Genomic DNA, 22,343 nt, shown 5'->3' with positions numbered 1-22,343 from the left:
CCTTATTTCTGCTGCCTGAATAATTCATCTTTCTCCTCGCTACTCCTCCACTTCTCCCCTCTGCAAATCTCTTCACTGGCTCCCATTCCCTCAGCGTATCCAGTTCAAATTACTAATACTGACCTACAAGACCATCTATAACCTGTCTCCCCCATATGTCTCTGAACTAATCTCCCGATACCTTCCCTCACGAAATGTCCGGTCCTCCCAAGACCTCCTTCTCTCCACACTTATTCGTTCCTCACCCAACCACCTCCAAGACTTCTTCTGAATTGCCCCTATCCTCTGGAACTCTTTGCCCCAACAAGTCTGACTATCAACCACATTTGGATCCTTCAGACGGAACCTGAAAACCCACTTCCTCAAGAAAGCCTACAGCCTGCAATGACCCCGCTACCTCCTCTCTCACCACTACCGGAGATATCACCTCAGCCAACACCGGAACTGCTGCAACCCACCAACCTACTGTCTCCTTCCCCACCATCCTGTAGCATGTAAGCCTGAAAGGGCAGGGTCCTCTCCCCTCTGTATCAGTCTGTCATTGTTAGTTTGTTTACTGTAAGTGATAACTGTAATTTGTATGTAACCCCTTCTCATGTACAGCACCATGGAATCAATGGTGCTATATAAATAAATAATAATAATAATAACTTGCTCTGTGGTGGTGGCAAGTGAGGTTCATATTTGTGCACTCACGCTGTCATCTGATAACGAGGGAGCCACAGCGTTCTGACCTGTTTTAATAATCTTACCATCGATCAGAGCCGTCAGTGTATCTCACGCTATCATACAGATAACAGCATGGGAAACACCCGGTGTTAGGGGTGCCGTGCCCAACCAGTAACATGGACTTCCTGGTGAAGTCCGTGTTCGAGGTCCATGTAGGTGTTTACTGTTCGGGTTTGCCCATCTCTATTCACGATTGTCAAAAGTTTATTATAATATTGTACAAAATGTATGGTGAAAGAAATAGTAGGAATAGAAAAGGTTGTGGTAGCATAAAAGAAAAAAACATGGCTAAGAATGTGGAAGCATACCACCATTGGCACAGGCCATTTGTGTAACAGTTCTACTAAACGCATGTCACAACTGGCCTCCTACTTCTGGCAAACATATTAGTGGGGAGGAAGCAGAGGGTATTAATACATATCTGCTATATATCTCTGACAATATGTTACTGTATAAACATATAAGACGTACATCGCTCATTAATTCCTGTTATAAAACAAGTGCAGCAGACTAAACTTTGTAATAAAGTAATAAAAAGAATGAAGATACATACTTGCCAAGTCTAAAAAGACATTCTTTTACATCATATAGCAGGATTGAATGGAGCCTTACTCTTGTCAATTCTCTTTCTTATGTTTAGTTGATCTAATATCATTCATTATATTTTTGCTTGGGATGTGGTAAGACTTCCTGTCATAATTGAAAACTTGATAATTTAACCCCTTTACCCCGAAGCCTGTTTTCACCTTCCCGACCAGGCCAAATTTTACAATTCTGGCCACTGTCAAATTATGTGGTTATAACTCTGGAATGCTTCAATAGATCCCACTGATTCTGAGACTGTTTCCTCATGACATATTTGTACTTTGTGATAGTGGTAAAATTTGTGCAATAAGACCTGCATTTATTTGTGAAAATATCGAAAATTTTGTGAAAATTTAGCAATTTTCAAACTTTAATTTTTATACCCTTAAATCAGAGAGTCATATTGCACAAAATAGTTAATAAACAACGTTTCACACATGTTTACTTTATAACAGCACAATTTTTAGAACATAATTTTTTTGATAGTAAGTTAGAAGGGTTTAAAGTTGACTATCAGTTTTTCATTTTTCATTTTTTGGGGGGCTTACAAGACAAAAAATACCCATAGGTGACACCATACTAAATACTGCACATCTGAAAGTGCTCAAAACCATATTCAAGAATAATAATAATAATAATTTTATTTCTATAGCGCCAACATATTCCGCAGCATTTTACATTATAGCGGGGACGTCTACAGTCAAAAGACATTACAGCATAGCATAGCAATAAACACCCAGATCAAAACAGATACCAAGAGGAATGAGGGCCCTGCTCGCAAGCTTACAATCTATAAGAAAAAAGGGGAGACAAGAAAGGTGGATGGGGACAATTGCTTTTATTGTTTGGACCATCCCAAGAAGTTTATTAACCCTTCAGGTGCTTCACATGAATTCATGGAATGTGGAAGGAAAAAATAAACATTTATCTTTTTTCACAAAAATGTTAATTTAGACCCACATTTTTTTATTTTTGCAAAGGACCTTTAAATGTGTTGTCAATTTCTCTGGAGTATCCCCATACCTCATATGTGGAGGAAAACTACTGTTTGGGCACACGACAGAGCTAGGAAGGGAAAGAGTGCCATTTGAATTGGGAAAGCCCCTGATGTGCCTAAACAGTGAAAACCACTGAGGGAACTGAACTAGATGTGTGGTGAGCACCATGAACCCCCAGGTGCTTCATAGAAGTTTATAATGTTGACCTTGAAAATATAAAAATCACATTTTTCACACTAAAATGTTTATTACCCCCAAATTTTGCATTTTCACAAGGGTAACTAGAGAAATTGCACCATACAATTTGTTTAGCAATTTCTCCCAAGTACGCTGATACCTCATATGTACGGGAAAACTACTGTTTTGGCACACAGCAAGGCTTTGAAGGGAAGGAGTGCCATTTGACATTTTGAATGTAAAATTTACTGGAATCATTAGCGGATGCCATGTTGCATTTGGAGAACCCCTCGCGTGCCTAAACAGTGGAAACCGCTCACAAGTGACACCATTTTGGAAATTAAACCCTTCAGGGAACTTAATGTGGTGAGCACCATGAAGGTTCTTAACAGAAGTTTAAAACGTTGAACCGTAAAATTAAAAAAATGTTTTTTACCCCCCAATTATTTTTTATTTTCAAGAAGATAACAAGAAAGAATGAATCTTAATATTAGTTGTGCAATTTCTCCTGAGTACGCAGATACCCCACTGGGCGCACCGCATGGAACAAAAAGCATGGAGTGATGTTTTGAAACAAAGATTTTGATGGAATGTTCTGCAGGTGTCATGCCACATTTGGAGAACTTCTAATGTGCCTAAACAGTGGAAACTCCCCACAGGTTACCCCATTTTGGAAACTAGAGCCCTCAAGGAATTTATCTAGATGTGTGGGGAGCACCTTGAACCCCTAGGTGCTTTGCAGAAGCTTATAATGTAGAGCTGTGAAAACAAAAAAAAAAATCACAAAAATGTTCTTTTAGACCCAATTTTTTTTATTTTCACAAGGTTAGCAAGGGAAAATGGACCCCAAAATTTGTTGTACAATTTCTTCTGAGTATATCAATACCCCATATGTGACTGAAAACTGTTTTGATGCACAGTACAAGGCTCAGAAGGGAAGAAGCACCATTTAGCGTTCAGATTTTGCTGGATTAGTTTGAGGCTGCCATGTCATATTGGTAGAACCCCTGAGGTGCCAGAGTAGGAGAACGCCCAATCAGTGAACTCATTTTACAATCTATACCTCGCAATGAATTCATCAACGGGTGTAGTTATATTGACACCACAGGTGTGTTACAGAATTTTATACCATTGGGCAGTGAAGGAAAAAATAATTACATTTTAACCACAAAAATTTGTTTTAGCCCCAGATTTTACATTTTCATACTGGCAAATGGGTAAAAATGGCACCAAAATGTGTTTCACAATTTCTGCTTAATGTGGAAATACCCCATATGTGGCTGTACAGTATTGGTTAGATACTGCCAGACTCAGGAGGGATGGAGCACTATTTTTCCTCCTGGAGCGCAGATTTTGCTAGCATAGTTTGCGTACTCCATATACACTGCCCCTAAGTGCTAGAAAAGCAGAATCCCCCTTCACGTGACCCTATTTTGGAAATTTATAGCCTTATGGGAATTTATCTATAGGTGTAGTGACAATTTTGACTCCACAGGTGTTTTCCAGCAACAAGCAGCAGTGGATGTTGCTGAGTGAAAATTGCAAACTGCCACTGTAGTGCCATATGTTGCAGTCACCAGTACTGTGTAGTTACCAGTATGAGGCAGTCACCAGTGCCCAGCTCATTCTTCTAAAGACATGCACCTGTAAATTAGGCGTGCAGAAATGCCAAAATTGTGGAAGCTAATAGGGGTTTAGGCACACTGTGGTGCTCGGAATTATTATTATTATTTTTTTTTTTTTATAAAGCACAATTGGTTCCATGGTGCTGTACATGAGACGGGGTTACTTATAAATTACAGATATCACTTACAGTAAACAAACTAATAATCACAGACTGATATAGAGGGGAGAGAGGACCCTGCCCTTTCGGGCTCACATTCTACAGGATGGTGGGGAAGGAGCCAGTAGATTGGGAGGTTGCAGCAGCTCCAATGATGGTGAGGCGGTAGCTCCAGTAGTGGTGAGGATGCAGCGGGGATCAATGCAGGCTGTAAGCTTTCCTGAAGAGATGGGTTTTCAGGTTCCGTCTGAAGGATCCGAGTGTGGTTGATAGTCGGACGTGTTGGGGCAAAGAATTCCAGAGGATGGGGGATATTCGAGAGAAGTCTTGGGGGCGGTTGGGTGAGGATCAAATTAGTGTGGAGGAGAGGAGGTCTTGGGAGGACCGGAGATTATGTGAAAGAAGATATCGGGAATGAGGGGGGCATTTGGATTTGGGAGTACAGAATTTAATACATTTTTTTGGGGAGGTGAGGAGTTATAGTGCTTTTCCAGAGTCTTTGTACTACCAGTAACGTGGGAGCCCCCTATATTTCTGTTAATAGATGACGGAGCTGAGATGGGATTTGCTTTTTTGTGGATTGATTTGAAGCTTTTGTAGGGAACATTTCACATTACATTTGGGATCACATTTATCAGGCATTCTACGCTGAGCTCTTACATGGGGGTTTACATTTAAATGTCCAAGTGATGTAATTCACATGAAACCCCTGAGGGATCCATTCATTGTATTGTGGCACCAGAGTTACTCTGGACACTGTCTGGCCTCTGTTCAGCGATCTCCTTCTTTTCAGTGGTGCACAAAACTGTGGTCCATCACGCTTTTATGCATTCCTAAAAAGACGGACACTGCTGGATTATAGGCAGCCACACAGTATCCACAGTGCCTCCATCTGTCTCATTATAGGGAATCTTCCACTGGGAATTCCATCTGAATCACGTTTTCCATTTACACAGAAACCCCGGTGTAAGCGCTCAGTATAGAGCGCAGGATAAATGTGATCCAAGCCTTACTGTGATCTTTGGGAGGCAGAATGAAAAATTCAATAGCAGGTTTTACATCTCCTGGGCAGGGAAGGAAGAAACAGAGTATACAGTCATTACAGAATGGGATCGCACGTGATTTTATTAGTAAGGAGATGTGGTATGATCAGACCGTGTTCCTGTATGGTCAGATACAGACATTACACAGTACACAGCAGGGGCACATGTATAAGATTATCTCAGCACAGGAACATTTTTTTAAACACGTCCAATTATGCAACTTATTATTCCAAGATCTGTTAATTTATATAAACTTAATATGAATCTCTTTAATCAAACTAAGGTTCTTTTTATATCATTCAAAGCCTTATAGGGCAGTTTGATAGTACTTAATTTCAGTAATAATAGCTCTGCAACATTTTTCTTGGTGGCTAAACAACAGAAACGATGGCAGATGGTGTTTTCCAGATTTAGAAGCTGTAGAATTGACCCTAAAATGTAGCAGCATTCCAACTATCTGAAACCAACCTTAGCAATAGAAGTGACTTATTATGGTCTTACAGTTGAAACTTAAACATCATAGCTATATATATACATATAGATTACTATACAGTACAATGCCTTTGAAAAAGTATTCATACGCAATTAACTTTTCCATGTGGATTTTATGTGACAAAGTAGTATTTGTATGGTGTAAATGAAAGGAAACATGTTTTTCTAATTATTCTAAAAATATAAATCTGAAAATTGTGATGTGCTTTTGTTTTTAGCACCCTGCAGTCTGATATCCCCTATAAAAATCCTTAGTGACAAATTGCTCCCATTAGTCACACAGTTAGTAAATTGAGTCCACCTGTAATTTATTCTTAGTTTAACCACCACTGTTCTGTGAATGCCTCAGAGGTTTGTTTGAGAATATTAGAGTTCAAACACCATCATGAAAACATTGAAGCACACCAGATAGGTGAGTTATAAAGTTGTGGAGAAGAGTAAAGTGGGGTTAGGTTATAAAAAATAGCCCCAGCTTTGAACATCTCTTGGGTCACTGTTCAACGCATCATCGTAAAATGGAAACATTATGGCGCAACTGCAAAGCTACCAAGACATGACCATCCACCTACTTTGACATCCCAAGCAAGGAGACCCCTAGTTAGAAAAAACACCAAGGTGCCCATGGTTACTCTGGAGCAGACATGGGCACTTAATTTTCTCTAGTGGATATATAAGGAGGTGGCAGGGACCCTCATGTACCTTCTCTCTCCTTAATGCTGTTCACCTGTGTCACATGCGGTACCCTGATGTCTTATTAATGTTATTGTGTGCACTGTAATGTATTTGTCATGAACTGTAATGTAATGTATTGTGCTTTAACTTAGGGATAGATTAGTGAGTAGTCCAGGACCATAGGGGGATTAGAATAGAGGGGGCACAGTAGAGATAGAGGATAGGATAGATGTAAGAGTAGTAAAGTATATGCAGCATAGAGGTTAAGTAGATGGGAGGAGTTAGAGCAGAGCAGCACAGAACAGGGGGGTATAGGACAGATACTTCTAGTTCTGTCAGACACCTGGGGCAGCCTGTCCAAGGGTAGGATGTGTAGATAGAGAGAAAGAGAGCAAAGGACAAAGCTGTGAGGATAAGTCTGCGGATTGCAGTAAGGGGCCCCAGGCTGGAGAACAGTGTAAACCGGGCACCAGCTCAACAGAATCATCCTCAGGAAGGATTCGGGGTCTAGAACCAGGGCGGGAGCTGCTCAGATGGCGTTCCCGGCACCTTTCCCTAATGGAACCGGACGAGGGGCTGACAGGGAGCTGGTGACGTGTAATGTACAGATGGGGCACGGATTGTCCAAAGAGGCTGCCCGGAAGGCAGAAAAACTGCAGGAAACCTTGCCCTGTGTGAACTGTGCTGCTGATGTGATGGATGCCTTATTGTTTAGTAAAGTTCAACTGCTGGAAAAGAACTGTGACTCTGTGATATTTACTGGAACCTGGAAGTGAGAAGCTGGAGTTAGGCAGGAGTCACACACAACGTAGAAAAATACGGACCGTATTGTACGGCCGTAATATGCATAAATGGTCCCTAAATAGTGCTCCGTATGTCATCCGTTGTCAGGGTGTGGCCGCATATTTTTCTCATGTAAGCATCCCTATGTAATCCATATGTGATCCGCATAGCGTTTTTTTCTCGCAACCTTGCAAAATGGACATTTAACGGTTTTGAAGCCTGCACATAGTTTAAATTATCAGCACCAACCCTATTTATTGCCTCAACATCAGGTGGCAGCCTCCAATCTGCCCATTTTGGTGCTGTGCTTGTGTTGGTGTATTGGTGGTTGTTAGCAAACATGTCAGACACACTTCAGTTCACCCCAACTGACTGTGTTCTGTTCAACTGGGTTTTGTCCCGCCGCTTTGGCCAGCCATACCCAGTGATTGTGGATCCGAGGAAGAGGAGATGAATGTGGGTGCATCCGCATTTGGGACAATGCCTCACTAAAGGCTATTTTCACAGACTTTATGCAGCTCTGAGGACACATCCTGACAAGTTTTTCCTCTATTGTCGGATGACCGTTTCTACCTTTGATGTTTTGTTGGAGACAGTGTGCCCAGGGATCACCTTCCAGGACACCCGGATGCGCAAATGTATGTCTGTGGAGGAGCACCTTCTCCTTACGTTACGGTATGTATTTCTCAGCTACAGAATGTATGTAGATGATTAGTTTCTCAAATAATTATGTTATTCAGTAACCTCTTTTTGGCCAAGAAGCATTATGAATTGGTAAGAAATATATGCTCTAAAACTTAGAACACTTTGATGTGTTATTCCACATTACCTAACCGTGGTACATGTGTATATGTATTGTTCGCCTAGCGTCTTACTTACACACTGTTCTGGTGATCTATATGTAATGTGTGCATCCTTGAGCATGTATTTTAATGTATATATTTTCTACATTTGTTTAATTGTAGGTTCCTCTCAAATGGCCTTTCTTATGCAGCACTCCATCTGGAGTTTTTGATTGGGCGATCGACAATATCCGGCATCGTTCGTGCTACATGCTACATGTTCTGAAATCTGGTCCAGAGTTCATCATCTGGTCATGCCAGAGCCCAAGATGGGAGACTGTTTGAGGCTTGCCAGGGGATTTGAGTTGCACTGCCTTTCCCCAACTGAATTGGAGCCCTGGATGGGAAGCACATCCGTGTGCGTAAGCCGCCGAACTCAGGGTCCCAATTCTATAATTATAAACAATATTTTTCTGTAGTTTTGTTGGCTCTGGTTGACAGTAACTACAGGTTTATAACTGTAGACATTGGGGCTTATGGAAGAACTGGAGACTCTAGAGTCTTCAGTTCTTCCATTATGGGTCGGCGGCTGTGCAATAACCTGTTGGACCTACTACCACCACGTCAGCTACCAGGCTCAAATCAAGAAGCGGTGCCTTATGTCCTAGTGGGGATGAAGCCTTCCAATTGACCAGGCATGTCATGAGGCCATACCCGCGCCGAAACCTTGACCACCGGCGCAGGATTTTTAATTTGCACCTTTCACGTGCCCGAAGACTGGTGGAGTGCGCCTTCGGCATTCTTTGTGCCAAATGGCGTGTCCTCCAGTCTGCCATTCAGCTGAGTGAAGCCAATGTCAATGAGGTCATCAAAACTTGTGTGGTCCTCCATAACTTCACTAGACTGTATGATTCCTCCTCATCTGATGTCACTAAAGGTGTGGTGAACAATGGGGATAGGCCTAGGCCACATGTGCTCCCTTTACAGCGTCCTCTCTCAGGACTCAAAGTACGTGATGTGTTCACCCAGTATTTTGTTTCACCTCAGGGTGCTACTGCCTGGCAAGATCAGGCTGTATCTATGTTGTGATGTTCTTATGTGTGTGAATATAATGTTATTTTTTGTTGTTCTATGATGTGTGTGGTCGGTTTATATGTGATAAAGTTGACTTATTTGAATGCCTAAAATAATTCAAGAAGAGGGCCTTAGATGCATTTTCAAATTTTTTATAAATGCAAAAAATTGGTTAGAATACTGTTTACCATATTTTTTTCATATGGCAGATATTGCCCAGGCCATTTAGCCTTTTCTGTATATAACATTTGCATATTTGGACACCCAAATAGGTAACAACAAATGATAATTACCAACAAAAACAAAAAATATACCAATTTTGTATTTTATAACTGCTGGTAGCTTGGCGGAGGTGATGGCGGGAGGCCTTCCTCTCTTTGTTGGGGGTTGGGGTGCCCAGCTTGACCATCACCATGGGTGGATGATCTTGGCCCTGTGGGAATATGTGGCCATGTTCCTGCAGCTGCGCACCAAAGAGACCATAAGGATACTGTCGATTCAAATCCTGTGGCTGATTGTAGCCACGTCCATCATACCCCCCAATATGACCATGTCATTCAAACCCAGGTTGGGGCCAGCCTCCAACACCAGGTCTGTACAAGTGGCCATATTGGGCAGGTTGGTTATAGGCTGCCATTTGGCCATGTTGTTGCCAAGGTTGGTTTGGGGGGGAATGGGTGGAGGTGTAGGCACACATGCAGGCGGTCACTCAGATCCTAATTGAGCATGCACAGCTGGTTGTCGGACAAGGCGGAGACAGTTACGGGTTGAGAGCTGCCACCTCTCAAGATACTCAAACAACTCATATGGGTCATTGGGGTGTGTGCATGCATCAATTAGGATCTGAATGGATCCTCGCACACGTAGCCTCACCTCACGGGGTAGGGGACAGAGGTAGCGGGCCAGGCTTTGGGAATATGCCTCTTCACCCTCATCTTGGGCAGCCCTGGACAGGTAATTGAGGACACCTGTGTCTACATTCCTCCGGGTATCAGAGGCAGTGTTGTCCCTTCTCTGTCTCCCATGGCAGCCTACGGCTGCAGGCTGGAGGAACCCCTCAAGACACCCAGTAGGGCTGCTGCTGTTGCCAGGATCTTCTAAGTTGCTGGCTGCTGGTGGCTCTGCTGGGTCTGGACCAGGTGCAGAACCTGATGCTGGGCCTGATGCTGGTGGAGCTTGGGGGTTGCAAAAGCTTTGCTCAGAAGATGGACCAGCCACCTCTTCACATCCCCCGTCGTGGTCTATAATGGGCTCAGTATCCAACCCTGTATCTCTCTGTGAGGTTGGATTGAGTTCTGTTAGGAAATGTACAAAAAACAAAATGTAGCTCTGACCCTAAAAAGCATATGTGTCATGTGGTGTGATGTCTGTACTTACGGTCTGAGATCCATACTGGGTTCCAAAAATGCCAAGCGGTCAAAATAGATGTATTTCCGCTTGGTCGGTGCTGCTGCTGCCACACTCCTGACCCTCTGTCTTTCCCGCCGGTACTGGTCGCGGATGCTGCGCCAGCGTCTCATCACATCCTCAACTGCAATGTGAAGTGAAAAGTGACTGTAACCTTTGTGAATTGTGCCAAGCAATATTCCTAACATTTCACATAGTCACGTGGCCTAGTAGGGGGTGTTTTTTAGCTACATTTTTCTTTAGCAAACAGGGATGCCTACATACACAGTATAGGATTGTAGGGGCTACATTTCAAAAAGCTCACTTCTGGCCTTTAAGCTGATTGGTAAAAATGACAATTACTTACGAATTTGTTGTTGCTCCTCATGTGGCCGTTGGGCATAGTTTGGGAACATGTGCACACATACTGTATGCGCCTCCATGCCGCCTCTTTGCGGCCCCGGTCAGAATAATGGGTATCCCATTGGTCCCAAAGTTCGGGCCTTTCCTGGACCAACACAATTAGGAGCTCCACATTAATGTGGCTAGACATGATGCTGCAGGACTCCATGGAGGCGTACTTCGTGGATGTCTGGAGCGCTTATTGAGCTAATTTGCATGTCTAAGCTTCCTGATGATGGATTGGCACATTTCCTGTCACCTGCCAAAGTCCTGCGTATTTCTCACAAGTCACACGTGTGGTCCGTGTGTAATGTGTATTTTTTGCGCACCCATAGACTTGCATTGGTGTACTACGGTCGTAGTACGCTGACAATCGCAGCACGCTGCGATTGGCACGGACCATATAAAATACGCGACAAAAATACAGCTGATGGGAGCTACCCCATGGAGAATCATTGGTCCGTGGGCAATGCATTTTTTTAACGCCTCTCACTCGTCCGTATTCCTCTCTAGTGTGACGCCGGCCTTACAAAGATTCCAGTAACGGAAGGGAGTACCCGGTTACACCCATCACACACACAGCACAAAGGACATAGTATTTTATCTGTAGGGAGCCAGTGTTTGGGAACAGTACATCCCGTTGCCACGACAACAACCCTGGCTGCCTTACAGGCACATGAGAGACCATTACTGTTGGGAACCCTCACATAGCCCCCCATGTACAGGTGAAGTGTTGGCTCGTGACCTTTGGGCAACAGCGGGGAGATATCTGTTTGCTCTCCTGGCTGTTGCTTGACAGTATATCACATAAAATCCAAACAAAAAACATTTGAGTTGGTGGGTGTAATATGAAAAAATGTGGAAAAAGTTCACAGGGTATGAATACTTTTTTTAAAGCACTGTAAATAACATTTATTTATATACAATTATAGGTGTGACTTCTTTGTCCCATTAATTTTTTTCATTCTGTAAGACCTGATATAGATATTGGTGATGTTTCTCTTTCGCAAAAAAATAGTCCAATTTTCATCATTGTGTTTTGGCTCTTCTTTTTCATTTGGTCAGGGTGTCAGTTTTTCCGTTAGTGTTTCATCGATAATTTTTCGTCTATGGAAAAAAAAATTGCAAAGCTTCTTCTACCCAATACAATGGTTAAAAACGGCATACGGATTGTACATGAATGGTATATATTCATCGGTGCTTTTTTACGGATCCATAGACTTGCATGGGTAATAGTGATCCGTGACTCAGATCACAGATCTCAGATCAAAAACTGACATATATTTTGCTGTCTGCTAAAAAATTTAGACATGTAAACAACTCCACAGATTATAATGGGTATATTTCCTATCTGAGAAAAACATAGAACTTAAAAGTAAAAAAAAAGTATTTCTGGATGAGATCTAATCATTGTTTGGTTCTGAAATTGTAGTTGTTGTCAGTACCTGTGATAATAGATTAACTGGAATGATTATGCTTACAGTGCTTGAAAGCTATGTAAAAATGTTAACTATCTTTTTAAACATATAGAGGATATAAAAACCTGAAGTGATAATAAACATGAGCTGTAAATTTTTTTATGGTATCAGGACCTTGCACTTTGACTACGCACCAATTGTAGCTAATCTGTCTTGCAAAGTCCACCTTGTAAAGTATAAGTTTCCAATGAGATCTGATTTAGTTGTTCCGTAACAAAGGTTTAAGGTACACACGAAGGTAGGCAGTGGGGAAGAAATCACGTTTTATAGGTATGCTGCAAAAGTGTGTTCGATTGCTCATTTTACTTCAACAATTATAATTAATACAGCATACTGTATATTTGTAATATCGATTGATTTGTTATTATGCATCAGTACTAACTGTATTACTCTTTCCAGAAAAGAATCGTAACCTTTCCTCAAACAGCGACACAACAGAAAAGGAGAAAAAGGGAATCTTTGGATTTTTCCGAAGTAATAAGAAAGTAAACAAGGTAAATTATTCCAGTCTTTAGTGTTTGCTTTGCAGCAAAAGAAAACTTCTATAGGCATTATATCAAAGGTAATGCTGTGATACACGGATCAGGTGTGGGAGATGGATCGCTTGGAAACGACTGTTCCTCATCAATTCCTGTTGTTTTTCCTCTAGATGTTTTTTTACTTGTAAGTTAGGATCTAGGTTTCTTTTTACAGTCTATATACTAGTGCCACCTTTAAGTTCTGAACACTGATGTATTCACACAGTTTTTTTACCATCTTGAAGACTGCATGATAGTTTGCTAAATGGTTAGTTCAATGCCTTGTAGTGAAGATTTTATAGACATCTAAGCTCAATGATAGTGACGTCAATTTGACCAGTTTCTTAGAAATGTAAAAACTGTGACCCCCATAAACCCCTTGAATAAACCTATAGTGAAACATGTTGTCTTTAAGGTTCTTCTGGCTTTAGTTTATAATTTGCTCATTTAAAAAATAGGTTTACTCTTTGCTTTTTGCAGACAAATCTTTTTTTGGTTGAAGATTTATTGTAAATATTAAGAAATTTTGGTTAATTTTAACTTAAACATTATTATTTGTCTCTCCTGGAACTATTAACTTGTGGTGTATTTTGTGTATTTGGTATGGCAGTTTATATTAGTGTACATTGTAGACTGTAGCTCCCCTTGCTAGGTTGACTATATTTTCATCATTTTGTTTTTCAGACTACACTTTCAGGAAATTACCTTTTTTAAGGAAAATAGTTGATAAAGCTTTGATTGTCATATTCAGTTTATTTACTGTATGTTTCTTTTATAGTTTGCAGACTTTTTTGTTCTTTGAAATCTTGTATTTTTTTCTACTTCTTTGTCAACTTCAATGACTTGTGTCTTGCATTATCAGCTTACCTGTGCAAGCTTCAGTTTTTTTTTCTGTTTAGCAAATTCAATTTAATGTTATCACTGACAAGGATAGCCTAGTACTGGAAGTATTACTGGTTAATGTAAATTCAACAAACTTTGTATGGTATGAGTGTATAGTATAAGTTAATATAAGAAACTTTGTTATATATCTTATACCCCCTGTCTCCTTATCTCATCTTTGACTCTTAAACAACAGCTATAATCTACGTTGGTAAAAACAGGATTTTCTCACAGTTTACTGAGCAATCAAATTACAGCTGCCTAATATATTTTATAGAGATACATAGTAACATAGTAACATAGTTATTAAGGTTGAAGGGAGACTTTAAGTCCATCTAGTTCAACCCATATCCTATCCTAACTTGCCCTAACATGTTGATCCAGAGGAAGGCAAAAAAAACCCATGTGGCAACAGTAGGCTTCACATTGGGGAAAAAAATTCCTTCCCGACTCCACATACGGCAATCAGACTAGCTCCCTGGATCAACGCAATATTAAGGAGACTAGTGTATATACCCTGTAATATTATACTTTTCAAGAAAGGCAGATGGAGGTTTAGGAGCAGGAAGGCGTAAAATGGAAAAAAGAGCACACACACCGACTGTGTGGCTGCTTTCTAATACGTTTTTTATATCACCACAGGGCTACATTGCTCATTAATGCTGAATAATGTGCTCAATGTTTCTGTTGCCTCTGAACACGTGCTACATAGAGACAGGAGAGTATAGGTCCCATTACATTTAGCGATGCACCAGCGATCCCGACAACGATACGACCCGGTCAGGATCGCTGGTGCATCGCTAAATGGTCGCTAGTCAGCTGCCACACAGGCGGATCACACCAGCGATGCAGCAGCGGTCGGCGGTCGTTACTTACCTGTCAGACGCAGCGATGATGACTTCCGCCTGCGTCCATGCGTCGCTCGACGGCACCAGCGTGACGACAGCGAGAGGAAAATGGCACACAAAAACCATAAAGGGGTGACCTAATTTCATAAGGCACTTCCAAAATACCATTAAACCTATAAATTACAAGAAGTATATGCCAAATAAATTTAAAATTCAGTCTTTATTAACATTATTGACAAACAATTGGTAAAAATTAATTCTATTAATTTAGTGGGTAGACACACAAATGGACCGAAAACACAGGATCAGTAATACCCAATTAATGAGCTAACGATCAAAGTAAATAAAAAAAGAGAAAAAACATAAAAAAAAAAATACTAATACAAAAAAGTACTATCTGGTACAATTGGTGCTTATATGGTTCAATGGATATGAAAACAATTATTTTCCAATCAATGTGTGAATAATGGATTAATCCTAATGTTCAAACTGAGCTAGAAAGCATCTATAAAATGTCAGGACATTATATCCATAATATATGAGCACTAACGCTAAATTACACTATAGATACTTAAATGAACCATAAGGATGATAAATTTATTTTCTCATGAAAGCTATAATTTTTGTTATACAGAGCTCATAACAGCGTAGAAAATAGAATAATGTATTTATATATACCATTCCTCAAATAAGTTACAGAAAAAATAACAGATAAGCAAATTAATAAAATGCAATAGTGCTCAAAATGTCTTAGGCCTCTTTCACACATTCGTCTGTCACCATCAGTCAAAATCCGCCGTTTTGCTAAAAAAACGGATCCGCCATTTTTCTTGGCGGATCCGTTTTTTTTCCCATTGAGTTGCATTACCGGCGGATCTTGATGGATGGTCATCCGTTGGATCCATTTTTATACGGATCCGCCAAAATTTTGGCTTCCGCCGTCTTGCCCGGACGGACAATGCAACGTTTTTTTTGGCCGGCCAGATCCGCATTTTACAGTGCGCATGCCCGGAGGAATTGACTCAGCCAGAAATATAACCCTAAACTCGGTTCTGGCGGCTGAAAAAATCTCTCTCTCTCTCTCTCCTTTTCCAGGCACAGTTTCCTTTAAATTTCTGCCTTATCCGGATCCGTCAAAGTAACGGTCCGGTGACACCCGTTTGTTTCAATCTGCCAACGGATCCGTTTTCCGCCATTTTGACGGATTTCAACTGAGCTAAAAAACGGATGTGTGAAACAGGCCTTACTGTATTCCTGACACAAACAAAATATATATATGTGTATAGTTTTCTGCTTAACCCCTTAACGACCAAGCCATTTTGTAGGTTAAAGACCAGGTCACTTTATGTGCTTATAACTCTGGAACGCTTAAACGGATCCCGCTGATTCTCACATTGTTTTTTCGTGACATATTGTACTTCATGTTATTGGTAAAACTAATTCGATATGACTTGCGTTTATTTATGAAAAAAATGGAAATATGGCGAAAATTTTTAAATTTTCAAACTTTTAATTTTTATGCCCTTAAATCAGAGAGATATGTCACAAAAAATAGTTAATAAATAACATTTCCCACATGTCTACTTTACATCAGCACAATTTTCGAACCAAAATTTTTTTTGGTTAGAAAGTTATAAGGGTTAAAAGTTGACCAGCGATTTCTCATTTTTACAACAAAATTTACAAAACCATTTTTTTTAGGGACCACCTCACATTTGAAGTCACTTTGAGGGGTCAATATGACAGAAAAATGCAAAAAAGTGACACCATTCTAAAAACTGCAACCCTCAAGGTGTACAAAACCACATTCAAGAAGTTTATTAACCCTTTAGGTACTTCACAAGAATTGAAGCAATGTGAAAGGAAAAAATTAACATTCAACTTTTTTCCCCAAAAATTTTACTTTGGACACAATTTTTTTATTTTGTCAAGGGTTTCAGGAGAAAATAAATCACAATATTTGTTGTGCAATTTCTCCTGAGTACAGCGATACCCCATGTGTGGAGGAAGACCAATCTTTAGGCGCACGGCAGTGCTCAGAAGGGAAGGAGCATCATTTGAGATTTTGATTGTCAAATTGGCTGGAATCGTGAGCGGACGCCATGTTGCGTTTGGAGAGCCCCTGATGTACCTAAACATTGGAAACCCCCCATAAATGACCCCATTTTGGAAACTAGACCCCCCCAAAGAGCTTATCTAGATGTGTGGTGAGCACTTTGAACCCCCAAGTGCTTCACAGAGGTTTATAAAGTAGAGCCGTGAAAATAAAATAATCATTTTTTCCACAAAAATGATCTCTTTGCCCACAAATTTTTATTTTCACAAGGGTAACAGGAGAAATAGGACCCCAAAAGTTGTTGTGCAATTTTTCCTGAGTATGCTGATACCCCATATGTGGGGGGGAGCCACTGTGATCGCCTTACTGCGATACCTGGGAGGCAAAATGCACAAATCCACAAAAGGTGAAGAATTGGTTTTATTTTTTACGCTGTTTCTCGTGTGGTATTAGTGATGAGGCGACTTTATTCCTCGGGTCAGTGCGATTACAGCGATACCAGATCTATATCCTTTCGTGTTTAGCTTCTGTCACACACTAAAAGACGCTTTTTTTGGAAGACTTTTTTGTAAGAAATTTTTGCATCGCCGTATTTTGAGAGCTATAATTTTTCCATATTCCAGCCGCCAGAGTCATGTGCGGGCTCGTTTTTTGCGGGACAAGATGATGTTTTCAGCTGTACCATGATTATTTATATCCGTCTTTTTGATCGCGTGTTATTGCACTTTTTCCATACCGCTTGGAAAAAGTATAATTTGCTACATTTTTGTGGGGTTTTTTTTACGGCGTTCACTGAAGGGGTTAACTAGGGTGACGATTTTATAGATAGGATTTTTACGGAGGCGGTGATACAAAACATGTGTATTTTTTTGTTTATTTTTTTTACATAAAAATGTGTATTTTTAGGTGAATTTTAGGGGATTTTTTTTACTATTTTTTATTATTTTTTAATATTTTTTTACATATTTTTTTTGAAGTTTTTTACCTTGTCCCTTCATGGGACTTTTACTTTCACTTTAGGTATAATACATTACAATGCTCCAGCATTGGAATGCATTATGCCTATGCTGAGAGCTGCAGACACCTTGCTGTGAGCATGGTCTCTGCAGCTCTCCGTATGTAAATGACCCGGAGGTTGTCATGACACCTCCGGGTCATCATGGCACAGGTCAGGCCCCACGATTACATCGTGGGGACGCCGACCTGAGGCAGAGGGAGCCCCCGACACTCTTCCTCCCCCTCTGAACACTGCGATCGCAGCAGTGATGGGGTTAACAGCCAGGGGTGGAGGGAGCTCCGCTCCTAGCTCTCAGTGCAGGACGCTCAGCCACTGCAGCGCTGAGCTCCTGCACTGATCTTCGGGCAGGAAAAGCTGACACTTGAGCCTCTCCTGCTCATCGCTGCTGTGTTTGGTCTGTCAGATTGACTGACCAATCACAGCGCTTGGGGGGCAGGGAACGACTGCAAGGGTCCCTGCCCCCCTCGCTGTGCCTCTCAGCTGTTATAGACAGCTGTCGGCACTGAACTGAAACTGCATATTTACATGCAGTAACAGTTCAAAGGCAGGACGTGCAGAGTCCGTCATGGTGCGGGAAGTTACCTCCTGCCATGACAGACTCTGCATGTCCATAGACATTAAGGGGTTAAGAGATAATGCTATGATAAAACCATAGTATATAATGATAAGTGTGCAAGTATGCATATGCAAATACTATAAATAGTGAAACAGCATTGTGCAGAAGGGAGGAGGAGGATAAATTATATTCTAATTAGAGAGGGTATACATGACCTGGTTGCAGGAGGGCTCCCTGGTCGCACGTTTCGCATTAGCTTCTTCTTACAGGGGGTAAACTGGCAGATCTCACCAGCGATGCAGCAGCCTGTCGGCGGTCGTTACTTACCTGTCAGACGCAGCGATGATGATGACTTCTGCCTTCGTCCATGTGTCGCTCGTCGGCGCCAGCGAGATGCCAGCGGAACGCCAGCGAGAGGAAAATGGGCCTGGATGTTCTCGCGCGATCAGCAATATCCAGCGGGGGGCCGAGTCGCAGGTACGTGTCACATGTTGTGAGATCGCTAGCGATATCGATGTTGTGTCAAAAAATTGGTGACGCTTTAGCGAGATCGCTAGCGATCTCGCTATGTGTGAAGGGGGCTTATGGATCCCTCTTCTGTGTGCTTTGCTTTAGAAACATCATAGCAGCTAGATTCTAATGACTAGCTTATAAATCAGTGAAAATTAAAGTCAGATAATGCAGATGACAAAATTGATGAATACTGCAAGATGTATTCATGTAATGGACAGAAATGTTATTATATAAACACACTAATACACACACTAAAGCTTGTTCTGAAAAGTCATTTGAAACAACAGGTATGAGTTAAATCTAATCTATGGTTTTTTTTATTCCAAACCAATGATAGGCATGAGTTATATTTATAAAAGGGGTTATCTCATCTTCTTAAATGGGTAAAATTGCTAAGTGCTTATAAGAACAACTAATTTTGAAGTTTAACCACTTTGTGACCTGTGCCGTACTAGTACGGCACAGGTCGCTTCTCTCCCTTTGATGTGGGCTACAGCGGTAAGTCCACATCTTTCCCGGCACATGTCAGCACATGTCATGTGCCTGGAACAGCCGCAGGTGGAATCACAATCCATCTGCGGCTATTAACCCGTTAAATGCTGCTGTCAAAATCTGACAGTGGCATTTAATGCGCACTTTCGGCCATCGTGCCAGAAATCCTGCCCATCAGTGACCCCCGTCATGTGAACTCTGGTCACCGATGGGTTGGCTGGAGCACATAGCAAGTGAGGTATTCTGCTACATACAGGTGATCTGATCATCACCTGTATGTAGCAGAGCCGATCGGGTTATGGCAGCTTCTAGTCTCCCATAGAGACTATTGAAGCATGCCAAAAGTTAAAAAAAAAATTACAAATATTAAAAGAATGTAAATGTTTAAATCACCCCCCCCCCTTTCGCCCAATTCAATATAGAACAAAAAGAAAATTAAACACACATATTTGGTATCGCCGCAATCAGAATTGCCCGATCTGTCACTTAAAAAAGGATTAACCTGATCGCTAAACGGCGTAACGAGAAAAAGAGTCAAAACGCCAGAATTACATTTTTTTTTGGTCACCGTGACATTGAATTAAAATGCAATAACAGGCAATCAAAAGATTATATCTGTTGAACATGGTAAACATGGTGAACATGGTAAAAAAAAATTCCAAAAAACCTTTGTGGAATTGCACTTTTTTTCATTTTCACCGCACTTGGAATATGGCCATATTGACAGAAAAATAAAAAAATTATGGCTCTGGGAAGAAGGGGAGTGAAAAACAAATGCAAAAACAAAAAAGAGCAAGGTCTAAAAGGGGTAAACATTTGTTAAAATTCCTATCCTTTCTCAAGAACGGAGTGGTTTTCAACTCCTTACATTGCTTTTCGTTGTGTAGTTTTTCATCCACTTCTACATTCTATCAGCAATGGCCAATCTCTTAGGAAAAGAGCTTACAAGCTCTTTGCAGTAGATAATTTGATCAAGTCACCTTTCGGTGACACTGCACTCTTCCATTGCTGCAGTCTCTGCTTGCAGTACTAGAGTGACCACAATTCAGGACAATGGTACAGCCATGCCGTTGGCTCAAACTATCATTCATCATGAGTGTACCACCCATTCCACCTTTGGAAGGCTGAGGAGCAATGTATTCCTGAAGATAAAAGATTAGACATCCACCTTAAATGTCAAGATAGAATAGATAAGAGAAGCATAAAAGGAATTAAATGAAAGCATTTTCAGATTAAAATAAAATTCCTCAATGTAAAATGTGGCAAGAAAGGAAATAGAATGTTTGAGTAAGATGATAAGGAAATGGCCTTGCAGATGCTATTTATTGAAACTTTAAGGACTGTCTTTTCTTTATTCTCACATTAAAGCATTCCATTGCACACACTACCTTTGCGCATGAATAAATGTCAAAAACAGAAATAATTCTATAGCTATTTGGTTATAGAGAACGCTTTATACTTGGCGACCTTTTGCTTGTTTAGAGTGAAAAAGATGGGCCATATTGCTGACGACAACCATGAGAGGCCATGCTTCATTTTCTTTGGCTATTTAAAGGGAACCTGTCATATTGAAAATGGTATCTGATCCACAGGCTGGTTGTTGTAAAGAACGGGGAGATGATCAGATTGATAATACATTTTTGTGCAAAATGTTTTATTGCATTTTTTCTTGCAATTCTAGTTTTTAGTAAATCTATGAGGCCAGTCGGTGGTCCTATTCAGTGATTGAAAGTCTTGTCTTCATTTTATGAATCTGCATTTAGAGACAGCTGTCAATCATTGACTAGAACCACCCATTGTCCACTTATATATGCAAACAGTAGGCATGTCAAAGAATACAATTCAAGCTATACTGAATCTTTTCCTACAAACCTATATACCATTTTTACAGCTTCTTCTCTATACCATACTGTCCACAGATCAAACTGCATGTGCAACTCAAGTCAAGAGATTTCCATTTAAAAAAACTGAAGTAAACTCCACTGTACTCCAATGTATATCTAATCATATTTGGCGCTCTGTTCACTTTTGCATTAAAGGTAGGGATGGGCGGACATCTGGATGTTTGGGTTCAGCGGGTTTGGCTGAACAGTTACAAAAAGTTTGGATTCAGGTACCAGAACAGTACCCGGACCCCATTCACTTGAATGGTGGCCCAAACATCCAGTGTTTGCCACACTGTCATGGGCATGACAGCATGACAAACACCACTTCTGATCGGCTTTAAAATCATCACCGGCAGTCAGAGAGCCGTGGTTCCCACGCTGTCAAAAGACATTGTGAGTGCGCAGCTGTGATCTGAGGTATAAAATTTACCTCCGGTCACTGGTGTCAGCTGATGGGACTACCGCTGCCATCAGCCAATGCCTGCTGCTGCTAATAACAGTGAGAGCAGGAGCATCTGATTATTATTATTTATTATAGCGTCATTTATTCCATGGCGGTTTACATGTGAGGAGGGGTATACATAATAAATACAAGTACAGTATTCTTAAACAATACAAGTCACGACTGGTACAGGAGGAGAGAGGACCCTGCTCGTGAGGGCACACAATCTACAAGGGATGGGTGCGGATACAGTAGGCGAGGATAGAGCTGGTCATGCAGCGGTTTGATGGATTGGTGGTTACTGCAGGTTCTAGGCTTGTCGGAAGAGGTAGGTCTTCAGGTTCTTTTTGAAGGTTTCCATGGTAGGCGAGAGTCTGATATCTTGTGGTAGAGAGTTCCAGAGTAGGGGGGATGTGCGGGAGAAATCTTGTATGCGATTGTGGGAAGAGGAGATAAGAGGGGAGTAGAGAAGGAAATCTTGTGAGGATCGGAGGCTGCGTGCAGGTAAGTACCGGGAGACGAGGTCACAGACGTATGGAGGAATCAGGTTGTGGATGGCTTTGTATGTCATTGTTAGGGTTTTGAACTGGAATCTTTGGGTAATGGGGAGCCAGTGCAGGAATTGACAGAGGGGAGAGGCCGGGGAATAGCGGGGGGACAGGTGGATTAATCGGGCAGCAGAGTTTAGAATAGATTGGAGGGGGGTGTATTCATCAGTTGGCCCCTGTGCTGTAAATAAATAATTAAA

The 22,343-nt window shown here is 41.2% G+C and overlaps 1 protein-coding gene across 8 annotated transcripts in view; it reads left to right on the top strand.

The window, feature by feature from the left end:
* Positions 1 to 22,343, top strand: part of COBL (cordon-bleu WH2 repeat protein) — an 803,866-nt gene that overhangs the window by 370,993 nt on the left and 410,530 nt on the right. For all 8 annotated transcript variants that reach the window (XM_073549883.1, XM_073549882.1, XM_073549884.1 and 5 more), the window contains one exon: positions 12,784 to 12,878. In XM_073549883.1, the coding sequence (XP_073405984.1) occupies positions 12,784 to 12,878 (95 nt within the window). The remainder of the gene's footprint in view (positions 1 to 12,783; positions 12,879 to 22,343) is intronic.

This window comes from Dendrobates tinctorius, unplaced genomic scaffold (genome assembly GCF_039654945.1).
Source record: "Dendrobates tinctorius isolate UK_male_01 unplaced genomic scaffold, ASM3965494v1 ptg000162l, whole genome shotgun sequence".
In the NCBI taxonomy this organism is placed as follows: Eukaryota; Metazoa; Chordata; class Amphibia; order Anura; family Dendrobatidae; genus Dendrobates; species Dendrobates tinctorius.
The sequence above is the reverse complement of the archived record's forward strand: the minus strand, read 5'-3'. Positions and strand labels throughout refer to the sequence as shown.